This window comes from Pongo abelii, chromosome 9 (genome assembly GCF_028885655.2).
Source record: "Pongo abelii isolate AG06213 chromosome 9, NHGRI_mPonAbe1-v2.0_pri, whole genome shotgun sequence".
NCBI lineage: Eukaryota > Metazoa > Chordata > Mammalia > Primates > Hominidae > Pongo > Pongo abelii.
Window position 1 is genome coordinate 73,900,988 of NC_071994.2, and position 23,146 is coordinate 73,924,133.

The 23,146-nt window shown below is 52.6% G+C and overlaps 1 protein-coding gene and 1 pseudogene across 4 annotated transcripts; one reads left to right on the top strand and one right to left on the bottom strand.

Annotated features, from left to right (window-relative positions):
- Nucleotides 1–853: 853 nt before the first annotated feature.
- Nucleotides 854–5,580, top strand: ART5 (ADP-ribosyltransferase 5). Of its 4 annotated transcripts, none has more exons than XM_024255493.2 (4): nucleotides 854–1,416; nucleotides 2,837–3,566; nucleotides 4,173–4,205; nucleotides 4,286–5,580. In XM_024255493.2, the coding sequence occupies exons 1-4, from the start codon at nucleotides 1,252–1,254 to the stop codon at nucleotides 4,390–4,392; spliced, it is 1,035 nt and encodes a 344-aa protein (XP_024111261.1). In that variant the 5' UTR covers nucleotides 854–1,251; the 3' UTR covers nucleotides 4,393–5,580. The 4 variants fall into 4 exon arrangements, with proteins under 4 accessions (XP_024111261.1, XP_024111262.1, XP_024111263.1 ...); XM_024255494.2 differs by having other exon boundaries at nucleotides 4,289–5,580; XM_024255495.2 differs by having other exon boundaries at nucleotides 4,415–5,580.
- Nucleotides 5,662–22,644, bottom strand: LOC100442817 (short transient receptor potential channel 2 pseudogene; annotated as a pseudogene).

Genomic DNA, 23,146 nt, shown 5'->3' on the forward strand with positions numbered 1-23,146 from the left:
CTTCCCATTTGGTCTACAGAAAGGATTCTGGGAGATAGCAGGATTCTAGGTGGAAGAAACTTTTTATTTGGCTGACAATCTGAGGGGATGGGGGGACAGGGATGGGAGAAATTAATGAGCCAGACCAGGTTGGAGTCCTTCGGGTAGCTCTAATCTTTCATGCCTACCTCAGCCCCAGCAGGCAGCATTTCTCAAATCCTAGCTTTCAGAACCCTCAGAAATCCTAGCTTTCAGCGACCCTCCGGCCGCTGGGGGAAGGAGGGGTGACATCCCACCTCCTGCTGGCTCAGGCTGCTAGGAAGCTCTTCCCTGAGCTACCAGTTCCTCCGCTGGCCTCTTCTCCCATGACCTCTGACGGGGCATCCAAAACTCAGAGCCAGGTTATTTATAGATAAGCCCAGAGGAGGTCGGGGGAAAAGGCCAGTGTTTACAAACATGGGTCACCTGAGTCTGAGCGGCCAAGAGTGCGGTCTGGGGGAAGGGCGAGCCTGGACCCCGTGGATCTGCGACCAAGGGCTCTCTCTCTGGCCCAACCCCACTGAAGGCGAATGGGGAGAGGGCCCAGAGCAGGTAGGGAGTGGGCGCTGCTCAGATGCTGGAGCACATGGCCCAGGGTGTGGGCCAAATGCAAACTGTATGCAAATCGGAGTGCTCCAGGGGCGACCTCTTGGCCGGCGGGACCCCCGCGGGGCCCCCTGGCCTGGTGGGCTGGGGGCCAGGGACCGACCGGGTCAGGGCCGGCCTGAGGGAGAGGCCTAGTCTCACAAGTTCCCTCCCCCTCACTCACAGCCAAAGAGGGTCCCGCAGAAAGACCCCGCAGTCCTTGAGAAAGAGAATTGCCCCTCAGCCCCTGCCCTGGCGCGCCCCCTCCGGGCCCCGCGCGCTGCGCTGGGAAAGGGGTGTCGGGTTACCAGCGCAGGGGCTATAGTTAGCCTCGAGAACCTTGCTTTCAGCCGGACTCCGGGGACAACGAAGCGCCCGCCAGAGCCCTCGGCGCTCCCTCCCACTTGCGGCCTCCGCAACCTTCAAGTGGGTCCTCCGCCCCCGGCCCTCCCCTCTCAGGCGGAGCCAAACTGCAGCCCCGCCTTTACCGTCTCAGAAAGGTCCCCGGACTGGAGACTCTGAGGAAGGGGTGTCCGGAGTCGGGAGCGGAAACTTGGGCGGGGGGCTGACAATAAACTCCCAGGTCACGCCCACGCCCTCGGCCCCGCCCACGCCCCGCCGGGGCCCTAATCCCGGACCCGGGATCCCATGCCTGGAGACAGGGTCCAGATCTGCCTCGAGCCCCTCGAAACCAGGACTCCAGCACCTCTGGTCCCGCCCTCACCCGGACCCCTGGCCCTCATGTCTCCTCCAGGGATGGCGCTGGCGGCTTTGATGATCGCCCTCGGCAGCCTTGGCCTCCACACCTGGCAGGTAACTCCAGGAACCATCTCCTGCCCCCAAGGGGGACGTTAAGAGGCAGACCCTGAGGAAGTGGACTTGGGGCTGACTCCTCACAGCCCTCTCCCAGGGACTCTTCCCTAGGATTCCACTCTTAACTCTCTTCCTCTCAGGAACCTCCATCTCTGCAGGGAGCCCGAAGTTCCCATTCTGTCTCCTAGAACCCCCACCTCCATCCCTCTGTGGATGCCTCCAACGTTCTCCTGCCCACCTCTCATCTCCCAGCGCAGGCACAGCCCGGCAAAGCCTCCTTGGGTTACCTGTGTGCTGCAGTCCTGGCAGCCCGTCCCAACCGAGGCTAGGCCTCCCCACCACCCCTACCCCAAATGTGGGTACAGAGCAGGGGAGGACTCAGGCATCTCAGAGCTCACAGTGATTTGGTGTGGTGGCTGAGCACCTACCTGCAAGGGCTTCCTGCTGGATGAGAAAGAAAGAGAGCCTGAGGAGAATGGGGCTGAGGGTCAGGTAGCTGGACACTGACTGTGTGTAATATTTGCACATCACCTGCCTGCCAGATCTTACAGCCAGAAAAGTGCTTGATAGTCATCTAGTCCCACCTCCCACCGACTGCAGGAACCTTTCTAATGACAGGATGACCCCTTTTAGGTTGTACAGAAGTAATGCTCTTTATGCTGTCTTCATAATAACTGTGAGGTTGGAAGTATCCTCAAGTCCAGAAAAGTTATGACACTTGCCCAAGACCTCACAGCTAATAGATGGTAAAGTCAAGATTTCAGGCTGGGCGCAGTGGCTCACGCCTGTAATCCCAGCACTTTGGGAGGCTGAGGCTGGTGGATCACTTGAGGTCAGGAGTTTGAGACCAGCCTGACCAACATGGTGAAACCCTGTCTCTACTAAAAATACAAAAAATTAGCTGGGCGTGGTATTGAGCACCTGTAATCCCAGCTACTTGGGAGGCTGAGAGAGGAGAATTGCTTGAACCCGGGAGGCAGAGGTTGCAGTGAGCCAAGATCGTGCCATTGTACTCTAGCCTGGGCAACAGAGCGAGACTTCGTCTCAAAAAAACAAAAACAAAAATTAGCCAGGCATGGTGGCATGCACAGGTAATCCCAGTTAGTTGGGAGGCTGAGGTGGGAGAATCATTCCAACCTGAAAGGTGGAGCTTGCAGTGAGCCGAGATCTCACCACTGCACTCCAGCCTGGGCAACAGAGCAAGACTCCGTCTAAAAAAAAAAAGATTTCAGCCCATGTCTGTCTGACTCCAGTGCCTGTGTTATTTAAGCCTCTTATTGGGCCCTTGCCAAACTGCATATACCTGATATTTAGGGATAGAAATGAGAGTCTGTGTTTCTGGATGGGTTTGCCCCCAGGACCCATGTCCAGTGCTCTGAACTTATGCTCCTTTCGGTGTGGCACCTCTTTTGCTCCACAGGCCCAGGCTGTTCCCATCCTGCCCCTGGGCCTGGCTCCAGCCACCTTTGACGATGCCTATGTGGGTTGTGCAGAGGAGATGGAGGAGAAGGCAGCTCCCCTGCTAAAGGAGGAAATGGCCCACCATGCCCTGCTGCGGGAATCCTGGGAGGCAGCCCAGGAGGCCTGGGAGGACAAGCGTCAAGGGCTCACCTTGCCCCCTGGCTTCAAAGCCCAGAATGGAATAGCCATTATGGTCTACACCAACTCATCGAACACCTTGTACTGGGAGTTGAATCAGGCCGTGCGGATGGGTGGAGGCTCCCGGGAGCTCTACATGAGGCACTTTCCCTACAAGGCCCTGCATTTCTACCTGATCCGGGCCCTGCAGCTGCTGCGAGGCAGTGGGGGCTGCAGCAGGGGACCTGGGGAGGTGGTGTTCCGAGGTGTGGGCAGCCTTCACTTTGAACCCAAGAGGCTAGGGGACTCTGTCCGCTTAGGCCAGTTTGCCTCCAGCTCCCTGGATAAGGCAGTGGCCCACAGATTTGGTAATGCCACCCTCTTCTCTCTAATGACTTGCTTTGGGGCCCCTATACAGGCCTTCTCTGTCTTTCCCAAGGAGCACGAGGTGCTGATTCCCCCCCATGAAGTCTTTTTGGTTACCAGATTCTCTCAGGATGGAGCCCAGAGCCTGGTGACTCTCTGGAGCTATAATCAGACCTGTAGCCACTTTAACTGCGCCTATCTGGGTGGTAAGCTGTGCGTGGGGGAAGCAGGACTGGCAGTGTGGGTGAAATAAGCCAGGATGTCCTTACACAATAATCCCCGGGGCCTTCGGGAGACCCACTTGGTTAAAGGGGAAATGAGGGCTGGAAGTCAGCTGGAGTTGCTATCCTCTGTGACTCAGGTTTTTTTGGGTCCTATAAGTGTTTTCCAGATTTGTGAACATTCTCAGATGATTCTATATGTCCTCAAAAGGGTCCATCTGCTACATGGTCTAATAGACCAGAAGAACCTGGTTAAGGAGATTAGCAAGCAGCAGAAAGAGCCAGAGGGACTGCTTCAGGTCTCAGGGGGGCCCTGGGCTTGATGAGGCTGACAGGGCACGTATGAGCCATTCCCAAGTGCTGAGGCAGGGACAGATGGAAGAGTGACTGGGTCTTGGGTGGGAAGAGGGATGGAAAGGCAATCTGGAAAGACTTCCTGGAGGACGGAGGAGGAAGGGAAGTCAGAAGTTTCCCTTTAGGTGAAGGGAAAGATAGATTGAGAGGGGAAATGGCCCTGCCAGGGCCTGGTGGGCCAGGCAGTTTGGGTGTGAGTCTGTCCACACAGAGGCCTCACCCTGCTGTCTGTTGCAGGGGAGAAGAGGCGGGGCTGTGTGTCTGCGCCAGGTGAGTTGCCCTTCCATCCTCCCTCAGCTATTTTGACTCCCCCTCACCCTGCTGACCCCTTCCTCCTCTTCTCCCTCCAGCAGGGGTGCAGCCAGAGTCACAATCTGAGGGGGCCTCCTCTCTGCCCCCCTGGGAGACCCTGCTCTTGGACCCTGGAGAGTTCCAGCTCTCAGGGGTTAGGCCCTGAAAGTCCAACATCTGCCACTTAGGAGCCCTGGGAACGGGTGACCTTCATATGAAGAAGAGGCGCCTCCAGCAGCCTTGAGAAGCAAGAACATGGTTCCGGACCCAGCCCTAGCAGCCTTCTCCCCAACCAGGATGTTGGCCTGGGGAGGCCACAGCAGGGCTGAGGGAACTCTGCTATGTGGTGGGGACCTCCTGGGACAAGCAAGGGAAGTACTGAGGCAGCTACTTGATTGAACAGTGTTGCAGTGTGGAGACATGGAGTTTTATTGAGGTAGCCACGTGATTAAATGGTATTGCAGTGTGGAGACATGGAATTTTATGATTGGTTTATTCCATGAGACTAGACCTCCTGCCCCGCTCTGGCCTTGCTAGGCTGAGGGACTGACTGAGGGACTAAAAAAAAAACTTCTTGGGGCCAGGAGCAGGTGGCTCACGCCTGTAATCCCAGCACTTTGGGAGGCTGAGGTGGGTGGATCATGAGGTCAGGAGATTGAGACCAGTCTGGCTAACACGGTGAAACCCCGTCTTTACTAAAAATACAAAAAAAATTAGCCAGGCGTGGTGGCGGGCGCCTGTAGTCCCAGCTACTTGGGAGGCTGAGGCAGGAGAATGGTGTGAACCCGGGAGGCAGAGCTTGCAATGAGCCGAGATCGCGCCACTGCACTCCAGCCTGGGCAACAGAGCAAGACTCCGTCTCAAAAATAATAATAATGATAACTTCTTCTTATTATTAACATGGTCTTCTGTGCAGACCCGTATAACACTCTAACTTGCAAATCCAGAAGCTAGAACAGCTAGAGGGTCCTCACGACAACCACGAAGGCAGGAAAGCAGGCAGGTGATTCCTCAGCCCCACTTGTCAGGTGAGGAATGCAAAGCCAAGGAAGGAAGCAACTGGTCAGAGGGTTCCCATTGAACCCCGGCCTCCCGCCTCCCCGGTCTCCTGCCTCCTTGTCCAGAACTCTGTCCATGAAAGATCTGAGGTAACTCAAAGTAGGATCCTAAGCCCAAGATACTTGGGAACACAGAGCAAGTCATTTCTCTCTGCCCTGCTCCCACAAGGGTCCATTTCAGGGGAAAGAAGCGGGAGGACCTCAAAACATCAAGAGACAGAGATTCTCACACAGCCCGGAGGCCTCTCACATCCAGAACAAAAACTTTATTGAAGCAAGAAAAGCAGCACAGGCTCCTCCCAAGGGGCCCCCCACCCTCATCCTCACCCTCCTAGGCTACTGCGCTCAGCAACAGAAGAAGGGACTCTTCCACTATATCAGGACCTCCTCTCAGTCCCCGAATCCTCCCCCTGAGGCAGGTCTCCAGCCCCCTCTGCTTCCTGCTCCCTATGCACTAGCACATGAGCAGGGGCCAGACTCTCCAGAAGCCAGAGTTGTCACCCCTCCAGTGTCCTGAAGCCCGGTTCCTGATGATTCCTGGGTCCCCACAATCCCAGGTCCTGTCAGCTCTGGGGTCTCAGGGATGGGAGGCCCCAGGTTCTGGAAGCTGTTGTGCACTTGGATGATGTAGTGACTGAGGACACTGGCACCGTCGGGAGGCCGGAGTGTCCCTCCCTCTGCCAGAGTTCGCCGCACACTGGCTACCTCGCTTTGCAGTCAAGATATGGTCTTGGTCAGCTCTGTGAGTCTGTTGCCCAGGTCTGGAGGAGGTGGAGTACCGAGGGGCCTTTCAGAGGATGAGCCTGCCCTGTACCCCTTTTACCCTTTACAGTACCCCAGGGGTTGTGGGCTAGGGGTCAGGTGGGTGGGTGAAGCTGGGGCAGGTGAATCTGATCGGGGGTGGGAGGGAGGAGCTGAGGAGCTGGAAAGAAGGAAAGTCTGGGGGCCAGAGAAAGATGACAAGCCACGGGGAAAGCTGTTACTGGACTGGGTATACATTTGTGCGTTCACCCGCCTGCCCTCTCCCGAGTCTACGGCCAGCCAGCTCACCCCATCCTTCAGGGCCCAGTTCAGATCCCACCCCCTTTGTCCATTCTGCTACTCTATCCTTCTGCCTTCTCATGAGCCTCTCAAAATGACGTGCTCCTTCTCCCTTCAGGCGCCCATAGCAATTCGCGTCTCTCTTAGCTGCACTTCATGTCCACTGTGATGGTTTCTCTTCCTCACCAGACTGAAAGCTTCCCATGTGTCCCTGCTCTACAGTGCCCCGTCTCTCTCTCCAAGACAGGGCCTGGAATGAAGGAGGCCATAGTGATGAATGTTGGTGGAACGAGTCAATAAGTGAGTGAATGAAAAAGGTGGATGAGTGACTGGGTAAGGGAGTGAATGGGAGAATAACTGAATGCACCTGAAGGCAGGAATGAGCACTTACATGAAATGAGTGGGATAAATGCCCGGATGGGTCAGAGGGTAATGGAGTGCAGGGGGCATGCTGTGCAGGTTGCCCTTCCAAGGGCAGGGCAGGATGGGACCACATATTATGCAGGCTGAATGAGGACATGACGCTGGGTATGGGGCCTTTATCCCAGCTGAACAAGGAACAGGAATGGGGAGGGCTTGGAGGTGGGTGACGAACCTTTCCGCCGGGTCTCCTCGAATTTGCGCCGGGCAGTCTCTATGTAGCGCTGTACCAGGGCCTTGATGATGCGAAGGCGGTAGGATCCACGCTCTCCCTCCCCAGGCACAGCCCCTGCCCTGGGATTGGCCTGGAATGGGAAGACAAGAGGGTGAGGGAGATTCTCTACCTCCAGCCTTCCTTTGATCACTGCCCATGTCCCTCCACCCCCAGGCAAAAAAGGCCCAAGCAAAGTCTGTGTAGACTTTTCTGTCCCTGACCCACCTAGCCCCTGGCCTCCATCTCACAGTGCGGACCTGGAAGGTAGAAGGACAGGGGCCAGAAGCTGGGGAAGGGCTGACGGTGAGAGGACCAGGAAGGGGTGGGCGAGGGCTGGGAGGCTGATGGTGTGGAGGGGGAGAACCCCCTACAGACCTGGCAGTACCTGAATTAGGAAGGCACCCTCATGCCAGGCCAGACTGGGCTGGGGAGCTCCTTGGATGTCCGGCCTCTTGGCCGCCTCTCTTAGGCCACTGTCAGCCATTTAACTGGCCAGTTTGTGGGACATTTACCTTTGGCTTCTTAATATGTTTTTTTAAAAAATGTTCAACTACATCTCAGACCAGTTTAGGACACAAAGGTCTGTCTGGAGCTTAGTTGGTGTGTCTAGCTTGGGAGGAGGGTGGCAAGGACTTCTGTTTAGGCTGCATGACACAGGGCTGGAAATTCAGGAAATGGCCAGAGCCGGGAAGAGGGAAAGGGAAGCCACGTGAGAGAGTAGGAATTGGGACAGGCTTTCTGGGGAACAGACCTGGAAAGATAGATAAGCCCGGGGTATGCAGACAAATGGATGGTGTAGACAATACAGGTGAAGCCTGACACCAGGGCGACCAGCAACAAGCCAAAGAGGTACTCACAGAAGTAGGGATGGGGGGATAGTCTGGCTTCTTGGTTTTGCAGCAGGAACAGCAACAGCAAATGAACTGGCAAATTCTCCTGAGAGAGAATTTGGGAAGAGGTCGGTTAGAGGACAGGGAAATGGGGGCAGGAGCTGGGGATTTAGGGGGTGGGAGTGGGAGCTCTGAGGTCATCACCTGAGAAGGTAGAAGACAGCCTTCTGGGAGGGCAGGATGTTGAAGGGCACAGGCAGTGTCAGGCCCTCTCGGAAGTAGGACAGATAGAGCTTGGAGCGAGCAAACTTCCACTCCACGTCAGCATCATCCTGGGAGCCAGGCAGCAGCGGGTGGTGCAAGGAACCCTTTAGCACATGGCCCTCCTGCCCACTCAAACTGTCTCTCTTTTCTCCACTCCTCACATCTTTGATTCTCCAGTGTGCCTATAATCCTAGCCAGCCTCTTTCTTCTCCCCAGACTTATCTCCCACCTCCCCTATGACCCGCATTTCTCCTGCCTGCCTGTCCCCCGTTTCCTCTCTCCCCACCATTGTCTTTCATCTTTCTGACATCCAGTTCCTGCCCAGCCTATTCTCCAGCCTGCAGACCCTAACCCATCCATTTCCTTCCCTCTCCCTCTCATGTTCCCGTTTACTTCTCTACAACACACTCCTCTGCCCAACCCTAAGGGGGAATGAGCCCTAGACTTGGTGTCTGGAGATACTAATAGCATCACTAAGACCCTCATTTTACAGAGGAAAACTTGTCCAAAGCCACAAACAAGACAACAGTGGAGGCAGAGCACGACGCCACATGTCTTGCCTCTTTGCACCCTATTCCTCTCCATTCCTTTTTCCCTTCTTGTCCCTGGCCTAAACTGGCCTCTGTTTACGCACCTCAATCTTCTGGAAGGAGTTGGTGATCATAGCAATGAGCATGTTGAGCAGCACAATGACCATGACGATGGTAAAGATGCCATAGAGGGCCCGGCCTCCAAACTCGGGCACCAGAAACCGAGGCATGTCCACCACGCTGTGCTCTTCCATGCCGAACATGGTCCAGAACAGAAACTGAAACGTCTCATTGAAACTGGCATGCCAGGTCAAGTAAGGAACAGGAAATGAGGGGTGGGAGAAGAGCCTGAGCTCACCCAGACACACTCTTTCCCACCCCCCAGGACCTAGCCAAGAGTGCCCACTTCCATGCAGCCCTTTGGACCACCTCGGCCAGTACAGACACTTGCTGTTTCTGAGCTCCAAATCTTATTCTTTCAGTCAACCAGTATTTACTGAGCACACAGTAGTGTCACAGGTGCTAAGGATACATCAGTGGACAAGACAAGCACATTCCTCTCTTCATGGCCTTATGTTCTGGGGTGCTGGAGGGGGTGAAATGGATATTACTTATACCAACAATTTAAATTTGTGGCTGGGCGTGGTGGCTCACACCTGTAATCCTAGCACTTTGGGAGGCTGAGGTGGGCAGATCGCTTGAGCCCAAGAGGTGGAGACCAACCTAGGCAACATAGTGAGACCCTGTCTCAATTTAATTTACAAAATATTTAAAATTTAAAAATTAAAATTGTGACAAGTGCTGTGAAGGAGCAGCCCAGCATGTTACGACCTAGTCTGGGGCTGCGGAAAGCTTCTTCGAGAAGCATTCAAGCTGAGCTCTGAAGGATGCGTGGGATTCCACATGTCAAAGGGAAGGAGAAGTGTGAAAAAGGGTATTCCCCAAGGCAGACGAGCTCTGGGCATCTGAGAAACTGAGAGAAGTCCAGCACGGCTGGTCTCAGAAGGCAGAGGAGAGAGAGGCTTTTGAGAGGTAGTTAGGGACCAACCACGTCATGCAAGAGCTTGTAGGATAAAAACAAAAATCCTTACCATGGCCTATGAGCAATAGGAAGCTGTGAAGAGTTCTAAGCAGAGGGGTGATGCTGATTTACATTGGAAAAGATCATGTTGGCTGCTGTGAGTAGAATGGAAGGGAAGCAAGTGAGAGAGCAGAGGTGCAGAGACCAGGTAAGAAACTGTTGTCAAGGGCCGGGCATGGCGGCTCACGCCTGTAACCCCAGCACCTTGGGGGGCTGAGGTGAGCCGGTCACCTAAGGTTGGGCGTTCAAGACCAGCCAGGCCAACATGACGAAACCCCATTTCTACTAAAAAATGCAAAAATTAACCAGGTGTGGTGGTGGGTGTCTGTAATCCCAGCTACTCAGGAGGTTGAGGCAGGAGAATCGCTTGAACCGGGAAGGTGGAGGTTGCAGTGGGCTGAGATCACGCCACTGCTCTCCAGCTTGGGTGACAGAGCAAGACTCTGTCTTGAAAGAAACTGTTCTCATGGGCTAGGTGAGACAGGATGGGGGTTTGGAGCACACTGGTAGCAGCCAGTGATACTTCTTTCGGGCAGTCCTTCCCTTCCCTACCTCCAGCAGAAAGTTCGCCAGTCACAGACCTGACCACATTTTCCTTCCTCTTGTATTTATTTGTGAATCCGTCTCATTCCCTCCGTCTCAGCACCAGTTCAGGTATAGATTCCCACAGCTTTGCACTGGTCTGTGGGCTCTGTCTCTCTTATTATTCTGTCCACAGTGCATCTAGGGTGCTCCTTCTACCCTCAGTCCAGATGTCTACCATACAACCTACCTAAGAATTTTAGCAAAATTATTTTTGATTCACTGGTCAGGTGGCTCACACCTGTATTCTCAGCGCTTTCAAAGGCAGAAGCAGGAGGATCACTTGAGGCCAGGAGTTAGAGACCTTGTCTCTACATAAAATAAAAAAATTAGCCAGGTGTGGTGGCACACGCCTGTAGTCCCAGCTACTCGGGAGGCCGAGGTAGAAGGATAGCTTGAGCCCGGGAGTTCAAGGCTGCAGTCAGCTGTGATTGTGCCACTGGACTCTGGCCTGGGTGGCACAGTGTGACCCTGTCTCAAAAAACAACAGCAAAAAACAACTTTTGACTGACTTAGCAGTCACTCATGAATGAATAGCCCAGGAGGGCTTGGCCTTCCCTTGCCACTGTGAAGTGATGTCACCAGGAGCCACAAAGCAGGCTGGTATGAGTAGTTCCTGTCCCTGGCACTAAGAGTCACAGTAAACTCAGTTCCTTTAAGCTAACAGCCTGAAGCCAGGCTATGAACAAGAATTCTTTGTAAGAGCATAGGTCTGAATACAGCTTCCACATACACTGGAACCGTGAGAGAGCCTTGACCAAGTGTGGGTCCTTTAGCATCATCGATAAAACTATCAGGCAGTTGCAGTCATGAAGAATTTATGATTGGGCAGCTGCTTGGGAGGCCACCTAGAGCTCCCTGGCCTCCTGGAGAAAGCCCAAGCTTCTCACCAAGACCTCCCTGAGCTTCTGACATGGGCCCAGCTACCCTCTCTCACTTCCTTTCACAAAATTCTCTCCATGTGCCAACCATGGGAGGCATCTTGCTATTCTCCAAACATACCTCCCTGCTTTGGCGCATGCCCCCTCTCTGCTCAGAATGCCCTGTATCTTCTCTGAAGTCTGTAACCTTCCTAGGTGAACTCCAGATACTCTCTTCTCTGTAAAGCCTTCCCTGGTCATCTAAGACAAAGGAAGGTGCTTCCTCCGCTGGGCACAATCAATATAAACTCTCCTTTCTCACAGCACTTGTCGCAAATTGAGCTCATTTGTGCACATGGCTATCTTCTCTATGACAAAGGGTCTGGTTTATTTCTCCTGCCTGTGCTTCCAGTGCCAGGAAACAGAACCTACTAAAAGAAAGTGTCAGTAAATAGGTATGAACTCAGTGACAACAAAAAACCTACAACAACTGAATGACTAAGAAAGTGAATGAATTTTAAAAGTGAATGAGACTGGGTGTGGTGGCTCACGATGACATCGTGAAATGCTGTCATCTCAGCATTTTGGGAGGTTGAGGCCAGAGGATCGCTTGAGGCCAGGAGTTCGAGAACAGCCTGGGCAACATGGCAAGACCCTATCTCAACAAAAAGATAAAAAATTAGCTGAGTGTGGTGGTGCATGCCTGTAGTCCTAGCTAATAGGAAGGCTGAGGTGGGAGGATGGCTTGAGCCTGGGAAGTCGAGGCTTCAGTGAGCCATGATCACACCACTGCACTCCAGCCTGGGTGACAGAGCAAGACCTTGCCTCTAAAAAAAAGAAAAAAATTTTTAAAAAGTGAGTGAGTCGGCCAGGCATGGTGGCTCACACCTGTAATCCCAGCACTTTGGGAGGCCGAGGAGGGTGATCACCTGAGGTCAGGAGTTCAGGACCAGCCCAGCCAACATGGTGAAACCCCGTCTCTATTAAAAATACAAAAATTAGCTGGGTGTGGTGGTGCGCCTGTAATCCCAGCTACTCGGGAGGCTGAGGTGGGAGAATTGCTTGAACCTGGGAGGCGGAGGCTGCAGTGAGCCGAGGTCGCGCTGCTGCACTCTAGCCTAGGCAACAGAGCAAGACCCCATCTCAAAAAATAAATAAATAAATAAATAGAGTGAATGAACAATAAATGAGTGAATAAACAAATATATAAATTAGTTATTAGCCACATTTAGGAAGAATTGAGCACCCAAAAGAATAATGACTGTAATGGATTATCATATTGAGTCCATAGTGATATTAAAAAAAGAGGAAAGGCCGGACACAGTGGCTCACACCTGTAATCCCAGCACTTTGGGAGACCGAGGTGGGCAGATCACCTGAGGTCAGTAGTTCAAGACCATCCTGGCTAACATGGTGAAACCCCGTCTCTATTAAATTATTTTTAAAAATTAAAAAATACAGAGTGTCGACTTGAAGGGGCTCCAAATTCTCAGGCTGCTCAGGGTGCCTGTGTTCCAGTGAGGCCCAGTACCAGACCTGGGGCTGGGGGTCTTGGGAGCTGGACCCCATAAACTAGGTAGCCCTGCCACATTGCACCTTCTCATTCCCTGGATACAATCACGTGCTTTTCCACTCACGGTTTGTTCCCTGTGCCTAGAATGTCCTTCCACATCTTCTGGAAGCCCAGCTCACCTTTGTGGCCTAGGTCGCCTGTTATCTCCTCCAAGTAGCCTTCCCTAAGCAGGTGGAGTGAATTTCTCGGGGTTTTATGTTCTCACAGCTCGTATCTCTGTCATCCCATCACTACAGGGCACTGCAGGATATCTCTCCACAGGTCTGTCTCTACACTGCCTCCCCCTGAACTTGGAGCCCCTCAAGGGCAGGGACTATGTCCACTCATCTCTGTCCCTGGTGCCCAGGACAAATTAAACAAATACGTCAAAAAAAAAAAAAAAAAGAATGTATATATATATATATTTTGAGACAGAGTCTCGCTCTCTGTTCCTCAGGCTGGAGTGCAGTGGCGCGATCTCAGCTCACTGCAACCTCCGCCTCCTGCGTTCAAGCAATTCTCCTGCCTTAGCCTCCCGAGTAGCTGGGATTACAGGCACATGCCACCACGCCTGACTAATTTTTGTATTTTTTAACAAAGACAGGGTTTCATCATGTTGGCCAGGTTGGTCTCAAACTCCTGACCTCAGGTGATACACCTGCCTCAGCCTCCCCAAGTCTTGGGATTACAGGTGTGAACCACTGCGCCCGGCCTAAACAAACATTTAGTAAGCTCCTACCATGTGCCAGTGGGAACCTGTGGTGAATAAGACAGTCCCTGCCCTCCCAGGGCTTACAGTCTGTGAGGAACATAGTGGGTAACCCAAGTGGGTCTCACACAATGTGGTAAATGCTAGGACTAAGGAGCAGGCGGACAGAGGGACTGTTATGGGTGTTTAGGAATGGACCCTCACCCTGATTTAGGGGCCAGGGAAAACTTCTCCAAAAGTGGCATTTAAGCTGAGACGTGAAGGACGAGTGGGAGCCAGCCAGGTGAAGGGGCAGTGCGGGAAGGGGCGAGTGCTCTAGGAAATGTGAATGAGCAAAGGCCTAGACAAATGTGAATATCATATGGTCGGGAACCTAAATCAGTCCTGTAGAGCAGGAATGTCCTGTGAGGGTGGGGTGCACGCTCAGTGAATGTGTGTTGGATGGATGGGGCCATGTTGAACTTCTCCATGTACTCTTAGTGCTTCACTTATGATAGGGCATCAAGAAACATTTATTACATGAATAAATGGGTTTTGTTTCATATGTTTCTAAGACTTTCTTCTCCCACGGGTAGGAATTGTATTGGTTTCCTCTCCACTCAGCACAGGTCAATCCATGTTTAGTAAACAATAGGATGAGAAACTTTCCCTCTTGGGCTGCTCTTATTTTCTTTCCGTAAAGTTTCTGCACCAGATTTCCTTTCTGACATCACTGACTGGCCTGGTACAGGGTGGAGCAGTGGACTTGGTATACTGGTGGCTCTGGAGTTTACTAACCAAGCCAGAGCTAAATGAGAGGCGGACAGCCGAGGAAGGCGCCACCAATTCGGCCTGCTGAGCTGACAGGCCAGAGGCTGACTGAAGCTCTGGGGATTCTTGTAAACTGCATTTGCTAAATTGTTTGAGAATACTCAATTCTGCTATAGAAGAAAAGAAAACCAATGGAATAGATGAAACTTATGCATTAAGTATAGGCTAGTTACTTTGGTGACATGTTGAACAAGTAAAGTTAGTAGAGCATGTGTGTGTGAACATACATAGAAAGAGATGGAAAGACTCTAAATATTCATGATATACTGAATATGCATGAAGCATACGAGGCCCTCAGTATTCATGAGATCTTAAATCAGCTACCCACTGGCACCAGCCATTCTGTTTCCACATGTCCTCTGCCCAAATAATGCATATAAAATTAATAGCTGCTCATCAGGATAATTGGCAAGCTACAGCTGTGGCCAAACATACCTGTCACTGTGTTTCTCCCATAGATCAAGTCTTGGGCTGTATCTTCTTTTATTATTTTTTATTTTATTTCATTTTGGAGACAGAGTCTTGCTCTGTCACCCAGTTGGAATGCAGTGGCACAATCTCGGCTCACTGCAACCTCCGCCTCCCGGGTTCAAGCAGTTCTCCTGCCTCAACCTCCTGAGTAGCTGGGATTACAGGCACATGCTGCCATGCCTGGCTAATTTTTTGTATTTTAGTAGAGACAGGGTTTCACCATGTTCCCCAAGCTGGTCTTGAACTCCTGAGCTCTGGCAATCTGCCCGCCTCAGCCTCCCAAAGTGCTAGGATTACAGGCGTGAGCCACCGCACCTGGCCAATCTTCTTTTATTTTTAAGCGATGGCGTCTCTCTATGTTGCCCAGGCTGGTCTTGAATTTCTGGCCTCAAGCAATTCTCCCAACTCAGCCTCTTGAGTGGCTGAGATTACAGGTATGAGCCACCATGCCTGGCTCCAGGCACCTTCTGTCCATTGCACCACCCCCCAACCCCAGCCACTCAAACCTCAACTCTGATCCTTATTACACCACCATCATAATTACACCACTTACGGATTTAACTCGCTGTATGATTTGAGTCCTTTCATTTGGTCTGTGAGCCTTTCTGCTCCATGACTTCCAGGAGAGTCTGTCTTGCAGTAGTTGGGGGCTGCCATGACACCAAGGTAGTTTTCCACCTCGCACTGTGGACCAGGGTCTTATTTGTGAGAGGACAGAAACCTCCAGGGTGGGTAGTGACTGATGCCAGGGAGGGGGAAGAAGGGGTCCTTGCTCAGGGAGTCTACCACAGGGCTAGGTCCCCAACTAGGGGTGAAGGGAAAGGGCCCTGTACTGTGCTACAGCCCAGAGGGGTCTGGTTATATGTTCAGGGGTCATCTACAAAGCAGGATCCCCCTGTTGGGGTGCTTATTGTGAAGGACAGGAAGGAGGGCCCCTAAGGGACACTGCCACAAATAAAGGGTCCTATAGGTATACCTGTGACCCAAATCATGTGTAGTGAATTCTCCCAGACACTCTGGCTGCGGCCACGGAAGGTGCTCAGCTGTGTCTCCATGACCAGGGACTCTCCCAGCAGGACGATGAGGAACCACAGATAGGAGGCAGAGTGCAGCAGGCACTTCAATACTGGGATCTTTAGCAGGCGGCCCAGCTTCCAGGGGAAGGAGGGGGAGTAGGGCTCTCAGTCCTGGGTGTCTCTCCCTCCTGCAAGCCCTTCTAGACTGCTCCACCCACATGTGACTCCCCTTTCTCAGATTCAGTCACGCACTATTCAGACATATATTGAGAATGTGCTACATATCAGGCCGTAGACTCTTATCTGTTGTCTCCTTCCAAACCATATGAGGTAGGCATTATTATTCCCTTTTTTTTTTTCGAGAACTGAGGATCACAGATGTAAAGTAACTTTCCCTTGGAGGCCCGACAGGCTCTTCAAACTCAACCACGTTAAAAAATAAATTCATCATCTTCTATCCTATCTTGCTCTTCCATCTTCTGTGTCCCCACCTCATAAAATGACCTGGTCACCCAGGCCGGAAATATGAGACATCTCTACATGCTTGTCCTCTCACACCCAGTCTCCCTAACTCCTGCCCTGCACCCCCAGCCCACCTTTCACACCCCTAGTAGAGGGCACTTTCTGAAACACAAGACTGATGGGGGACTCGCCCCATTAATCCCACAATGGCTCCCATCCTGCGTGGCTTATAAGGCTCTGTGAGATCTGGCCCCTGTGTGCTTCTCCACCACTCTTGATCTAATTCCTTTCAGTTTCTCTAACACTTTGGGTTCTCCCTCCCCAGGCCTTCACACATATGCTCCTGCTTCCCGGAAGACCCCTCTCCCCATTCCTCACCTGCTCAGCGGGAACAGGACTTTTCTTCATGATAACCCAGTGCCAGGCACCATGCTTGGCTCACAGTTGGGTCTCAAGGTTGGATGAAGGGCTCCCATAGAATTTGTAGTTGGGGTGGGCCTCTCTTTAGGAGAGTATAGGGCTGTTAGTAGGATTAAGGTTTTGGAGGCAGAGAGACTTCGGTTTAAATCCTGACTCCACTATTTCCTGTGTACTTTTGACAAAAAGAGCATTGCCCTTCCCTGTGCCTCAGGTTGCTCCCCTATACCACTGAAGCAGAATGCTTTCCTCAGGGCTACACTTCCAGCTACTTAATGGAAACATTCACACAAAGTTGTATTCACCAAGTGTCTAGCCCAGGGCCTCATAAAACAAGTGCTCAATAAGTGACAGTTACCATTAATCTTATTCTTGGTACCTGTGACTTTGGTGCCAGCCAATAGCCAAGGCAGAGGAAGGGCATGGTGAGGAAGATGAGGAAGGCAACAAAGAGCTTCCAGCTGGTGGTGCTTCCACGCCAACCAGCCAGTTTCCCACACCAGATGAAGGACAGGACTTGCTGGCAGATGGGGTGTGCTATGTACTAAGCAGAGATGGGGCATAAGCAGAGCGGGAGGCCACCAGGCAAGGAGGAGCATGGGGGAGTCAGTTGGGTACACAGCCCTTCCTTCCCTGCCACAGAGATTGAACAATCCTTCTTTTCTCCCCACACCAGCCAACTTGCTTGTCATGTGACCATGGTCAGACCCATCTCTCTCTAGGCCTTGGTCTATGGAGGGGAAACCGTACTCAAAGGTTTTCCTGAACTCTCTGGATCCTACATTCTTGAGTCTAAGTTATTCAGTGGTGGGTAGAACTGGGGACCCAAGACCCAGAACCCCCAGGGTCCACTGCCTTCTTAGAGATGTGGGACATCAGCCTGGATGGTCTTGAGGTGGGCAGAAGAGGGAAGCTGGGGTTTGCTGTATTGGGAGACAGGCCCAGGGGAGCCATTATGAAGGAAGGTTTTTGGTTAAGTTCCTGGTGGATGTTGAAGGTGGATGAGAGTGAGGAGCAAGGGGCTGGGGGAAGCTAAACAAGGAGCCTGTCTTTAGCTTAGAGGGGAGGATGTCTGAGGAGACAGGGAATAATGGAACCTTTTGGGGGATATTTAAGGCCTGAGAGATCTAGTCTTATCTTGCTTTATAGAGTGATGTACTGAAATTGAACAACAGAAAGACTGGATTGAAGTAACTCAGCAGGTCAGAGACAAAGCTGTCTAAGACCAGATGTCCTGGTCCGAAGGTGAGGTCTTGGTGGGTAATGGGTCTTCCAAGGGCTGAGGAGAGGTTAGGGGCTTAGATTGAATGTAAGAAGGGAGGGGACCCACAGGGTCAAGGGCCTAGACAGAAGGGTGCTCAGGACCAAGGCCTGAGAGGGTCTTGAGGGCAGGAAAAGGAGTTGCTTAGGGCTGGTCAGGGAGACCTAGAGGTGGCAGGGCAAGAGAAAAGGACAGGGAGGGGATATAGGTGGGGCCCAGCTGACCCACTTCTGGTTGTAGTTGATGGCCAGTCGCAGCCTCGCCAGGTTGAGGATGCCTTCCTCAAAGGCCAGGCCCAGGCCTTCAGCCTTGGGCTCAGTCTCGCTGTCCTCGGCCAGGTCGTTGAGCACTGCAGGGACCTTGCTCTGGTTCTGGCACATGCCCAGCAGCTCAAAGCCATAGTCCTGGCTCAGTGACTCCAGGGCAATGTACTCAGGCTGTAGAGAAGCAGGTCCATGGGTGCCTACCACCCTGTGGACCCAACCCCATTGAATCAGCCCACTCCTCCCTACCCCCACACCCACCAATAGTGGGCCTGGGCCACCTCTGTCCTGCCCCTGCACCATCAATTCCTATGTCTGGTGTCACTAGGGCATTGATTTCTTTCTTGCCACCTCACCCATCCTTCTTTTTTTTTTTTTTTTTTTTTTGAGACGGAATCTCGCTCTGTCGCCCAGGCTGGAGTGCAGTGGCGTGATCTCGGCTCACTGCAAACCCCACCTCCCAGGTTCAAGCCATTCTCCTGCCTCAGCCTCCTCAGTAGCTGGGACTACAGGCACCCACCACACGCCCGGCTAATTTTTTTTGTATTTTTAGTAGAGACGGGGTTTCACCGTGTTAGCCAGGATGGTCTCAATCTCCTGACCTCATGATCCGCCCACCTCAGCCTCCCAAAGTGCTGGGATTACGGGCGTGAGCCACCGCGCCCGGCCTCATCCTTCTTGCTCTAATGAGATACCTCCTGGGTCACTTTGCTTATCTAGTGCTATTGCTACCTCATCACTAAGTCACTTCAACCCAAACCCCTCTGTTATTTTTTCTGTCTCTTTTCCTTCCCCTTCTAATCTGTTTCTTGTCCTACTTTTACTTCTACTCCTTACACCCTTCATGTGCTCATTTAATTAATTTATTGGAACACCTACCTTATATGAGAACCTGCGTTGGCAATTTTAGGAGATGCAGAAATGAATAAGGCAGTTCTTATTAATTATTATTATTATTTGAGACAAGAGTTTCGCTCTCGTCACCCAGGCTGGAGTGCAATCGTGTGATCTTGGCTCACTGCAACCTCCGCCTCCTGGGTTCAAGCGATTCTCCTGCCTCAGCCTCCTGAGTAGGGGAGATTAAAGGCGTGCGCCACCATGCTCAGCTAATTTTTTTGTATTATTAGTATAGATGGGGTTTCACCATGTTGGCCAGGCTAGGCTAGTCTCGAATTCCTGACCTCAGGTGATCCACCTGCCTCGGCCTCCCTAAGTACTGGGATTATAGGCGTGAGCCACTGCGCCCGGCTACTTATTTATTATTTTTAAAAAATAGCTGAGCACGGTGGCTCATGCCTGTAATCCCAGCACTTTGGGAGGCTGAGGCGGGCAGATCACCTAAGGTCAGGAGTTCAAGACCAGCCTGGCCAACATGGTGAAACCTCGCCTCTACTAATAACACAAAAATTAGCTGGGCGTGGTGGCAGGCATGTAATCCCAGCTACTCGGGAGGCTGAGGCAGGACAATCGTTTGAACCCAGGAGATAGAGGTTGCAGTGAGCTGAGATGGCGCCACTGCACTCCAGCCTGGGCAACAAGAGTGAAACTCAGTCTCCAAAAAATTTAAAAAAATAAGTAAATAGAGATGAGATCTTGCTATGTTGCCCAGGCTGGTCTCGAACTCCTGGCCTCCTCATCCTCCTGTCTCAGCCTCCCAAAGTGCTGGGGTTAGAGGCGTGAGTCACTGTGCCTGGCCTAAGGCGGTCCTTGGCTCCAATTTATCCATCCTATCCTGGGTTTTACTTGAGGCCCTCACCCTAGAGAGCATCCAAGGATGGCTTTCAGGAGGCGAGGTCTGAGTTCCAGCATTGTCCTCAGGTGGTATCACATTGGGCAAGGTACTTCCCCTTCCCAGGCCTCAGCTTCTCTGCTGTAAAGTGGGGATGATACTTCCTGCTATGCCTGTCTCTTAGGCTGCTGTGAGAACGGAGGGAAAGTCCTTTGGAAAGGACTGCCCTTTCCTGCTAGCTGTGCAGTGGGGGCTTTTCATTCTTCTATCCTTCCACCACCATCGGTCACAACCTCCTTAGCCCTCTATTTTAACACCCATGTTGGTTTCCCCACCTAATGGTCATCTTGGGGATGGGGATCAAGTCTAGCTTGACACACAGGAGCCGTCAGGGGATGAGGGATGGACAAACTGGACTGGCGGCATTCCAGGACCCTCACTAGTACCTGCCTCCAGGCTCCGCTTTGTGCATTCTCAGTCCTTCCTGCGCAGTGTCTCCCCTTCACTCATCACTCATGTATACTTTCACTACCTGAGAGCCTTTGTATGGACTGCAGCCCTACCTCAAATACCCTCCCTGCTCTTCACTTGTATGAAACCACCCACTTCTGTAGCTCAGCTTAATGCTACTTCTTCCAAGGAGTCCTCCCTGAACACAACAGCTATGGCTTTCCTGACCTGTTTTCTGGACTTTGGAAGCCCAGTTAGCACCATTCACAGCAGCACTGAATGAAGACAAGCGTCCTGGAAGTGCCTTGTCCCCTCTCTCTGCCTTCTCCCTGCTCTAATCATACGCTTGAGAGCCGCAACACACAATGTTCCGGGTGGGAACACCTAGTAGGTATTCAGACGTGATGTATTCTACTGAATGTCATCTCCAAGTCTGTCCAGCTGTTTTTCTAGTTGTTTCTGTTCTCTCTCCTCCCTCAGAGAGACTCAAGGCTCCCCTGGAGTGGGGGTTGTGCCTCCCCCATAAGACTAGGCCCCTCTGGAGTCGCTATTCTCTGCCATTAGAATGAAATCCCCTCAGGGGATTTCCCACTTCATACAAGTGACTCCCCATCAAACTAGAGGTTTCCTGAGAACAGAGACCAGGCCTCGTCCTCTTTCTGTGGCTTCCAAGCTTTCCAGAACACCGACCACAGGCCCAACCATGCTCTGGTGGAAGAACAGACATGGGGCACCTGGGGAAGAGGGAAGTATGAGAAACCAACCTTAAATTCAGGCTCCTTGCGTGCAAGGCGTCTGAATTCACGGCTAAGCTGGAAGGCAGCCAGCATGGCGTCCTCACTGGCCAGTGAGAGGTGGGCCCTGCTGGCGATGCCACGGTAGGTGTTGATGCAGGACAGAGATAATTTCAGCAGGTCATAGCGGCGGGTGTTGCTGCACTCGAGGCAGGCACAGGAGACCGGGTGGGGCCGGGCAATGGTGTGGCCCTGTTCCATGAGCAGCTGTGCTATCTCATACAGGTCCTTCTGGCAGGCCAGGGTGAGGGGAGTCACACCAGGTGCAAAGTGGGAGCCATCAATTGATGAGTCAAAGAAAGCCAGTGAGAAAGACCTGGTGTCTACTTTGCGACCCTTCTCCCGTTCCAGCCGGGCCAGCAGGCGACGCACCACTGCTGGCTGGTTTGCGTCCACTGCCACTAGCAGGGCCTCGTGGATCTGGCAGAAGTCAAACTTGACACTGGCCAACAGCACATCGGTGATGGACTCACGGCCCAGGCGGATAGCCAGGATGAGTGCCTCCCTCCAGGAGTGGTCCTCAGCCCCTTCCACATTCCACAGGGGCCAGCCTGGCCCACTCCTTGTGGCCTCAACCCCTGACTCCAGCAGCTGCTGCACAAGGCCCAGTCGGCCCTCCTGGATGACACCCAGGAGTGGAGGTGGGAAGCTGAGCTTCCTGTTCACGATCTCAGTCCAGTTAGGCTGTTGGCGGATGAAGGAGTGGAGAGGCTAGGACCCTGAGTTTCAACTCCCTTTGTTTTGGGGCCTCTTTCACCCTTCCATGTTCTAGCACTTAACCCTCTATATCCAGCCACCATTATATTCTTCCTTGTCCCAAACACACACTGGCAAATATTGTCTTATTCATCATTTCATTGTGTAGATTCTCAGGTTAGGAAAATTGACACTGTACAGTGGGGGCTTTCTGTTCTTCCCCCACTGGGGAGAGACTGGGGGCCCCTTCCTCAGCTTGACTTCCACCCTCACAGGAGCCCCCCAACAGCAGGGCTACCTGTGGGTACCTTGAGCAAGGGTAGGTTAAAGCAGGGGTGTGCTGCCCTGGCAGCCTAACCCCACATACAGGTACACAGGATCTGCTCGGACACAGCTCCCCTCTTGTTCATCTCCCAGCTGCTCTTCCCTCTCGAAGTCCCAGAGCCTCTCCCACAGGCAGGCCCGGACATGTCCACACAGGAGGGTTTTGTGTGGGCTTTTGCCACGCCCCTCAGCTCTAACCAGGGCCCCAGCAGGATCCCAATATACTCTTTCTTCACCAATCCTCCTGCTTTGCCCTCCCCTGCTTTGGGGGGCATTTCTCCCCCTTGGCACTGCCTCGTCCCTCTCTTCTACCAGGCCTGGCCCCATCCTCACTGATCTTCTCTTCTGGGCCCAAGCTCAGGGTTCCAGGGGCTCTTCTCCCACCTACATAGTGATGTCGGCCACCTGCTTGGCAGCTAGGATGCCCCTGCAGTGCCTCTGGGCCAATCTTTTGTTTTATTCATAGGTAGAAATGGGAGCAGAATGGGAGAAGGTAGGGGAGCAGAATGGGAGAAGGTAGGGGAGCAGGCTTCTTACCGTGATGGGGTCCATGGCTGTGCCCACCTATGCTGGCACCTGTGCTGGCAGGAACCAAAGGACTGAACTCCTGTTCAGTCTTCTCCCTGACTGTGCCTAGCACCCTCTTTTCTATCTATTCAAAACCCCGCCCTGGGACCTCTCTTTGCAGGACCAGCTGCTCCCCCTCTGCTCTGTACCCTGGGGACCAGGGGAACCGGTGTTAGTGCCACACAGTGAAATCTTCTGGGAAAGGGAAGAGAAGACATATTTGCTCAAAGAAGGTGGGAACAGAATTTGGAATATCACAGCTTGAGGGAATCTTTGACACCCTCTGGTCCAATCACCTCCTTGTGTAGGTAAGGAATGGGATATGCCCAAGGTTCCACAGCCAAGCCTAGAACTACTCCTTAGTCATTAACCCATCTGGTCCCTATCATAGCTCTGTGAGCAGGAGGATGGGAGATTTTTTTCTCTCAGTTAATTCTGGATGCTAAAATAAATAACTTGCTTAGTGTCACACACATCACCATTACCTGATTATACCCAGGACAGGAGCCCACAAAGGAG

Bases quoted from the DNA above. Each gene is read 5' to 3' on its own strand.
- ART5 (XM_024255493.2), top strand. From the start codon at position 1,252: ATGCCTGGAGACAGGGTCCAGATCTGCCTCGAGCCCCTCGAAACCAGG. The intron at 3,567-4,172 runs GTAAGCTGTGCG...TGTCTGTTGCAG, and splicing joins TAACTGCGCCTATCTGGGTG to GGGAGAAGAGGCGGGGCTGT. The intron at 4,206-4,285 runs GTGAGTTGCCCT...TTCTCCCTCCAG, and splicing joins GGGCTGTGTGTCTGCGCCAG to CAGGGGTGCAGCCAGAGTCA.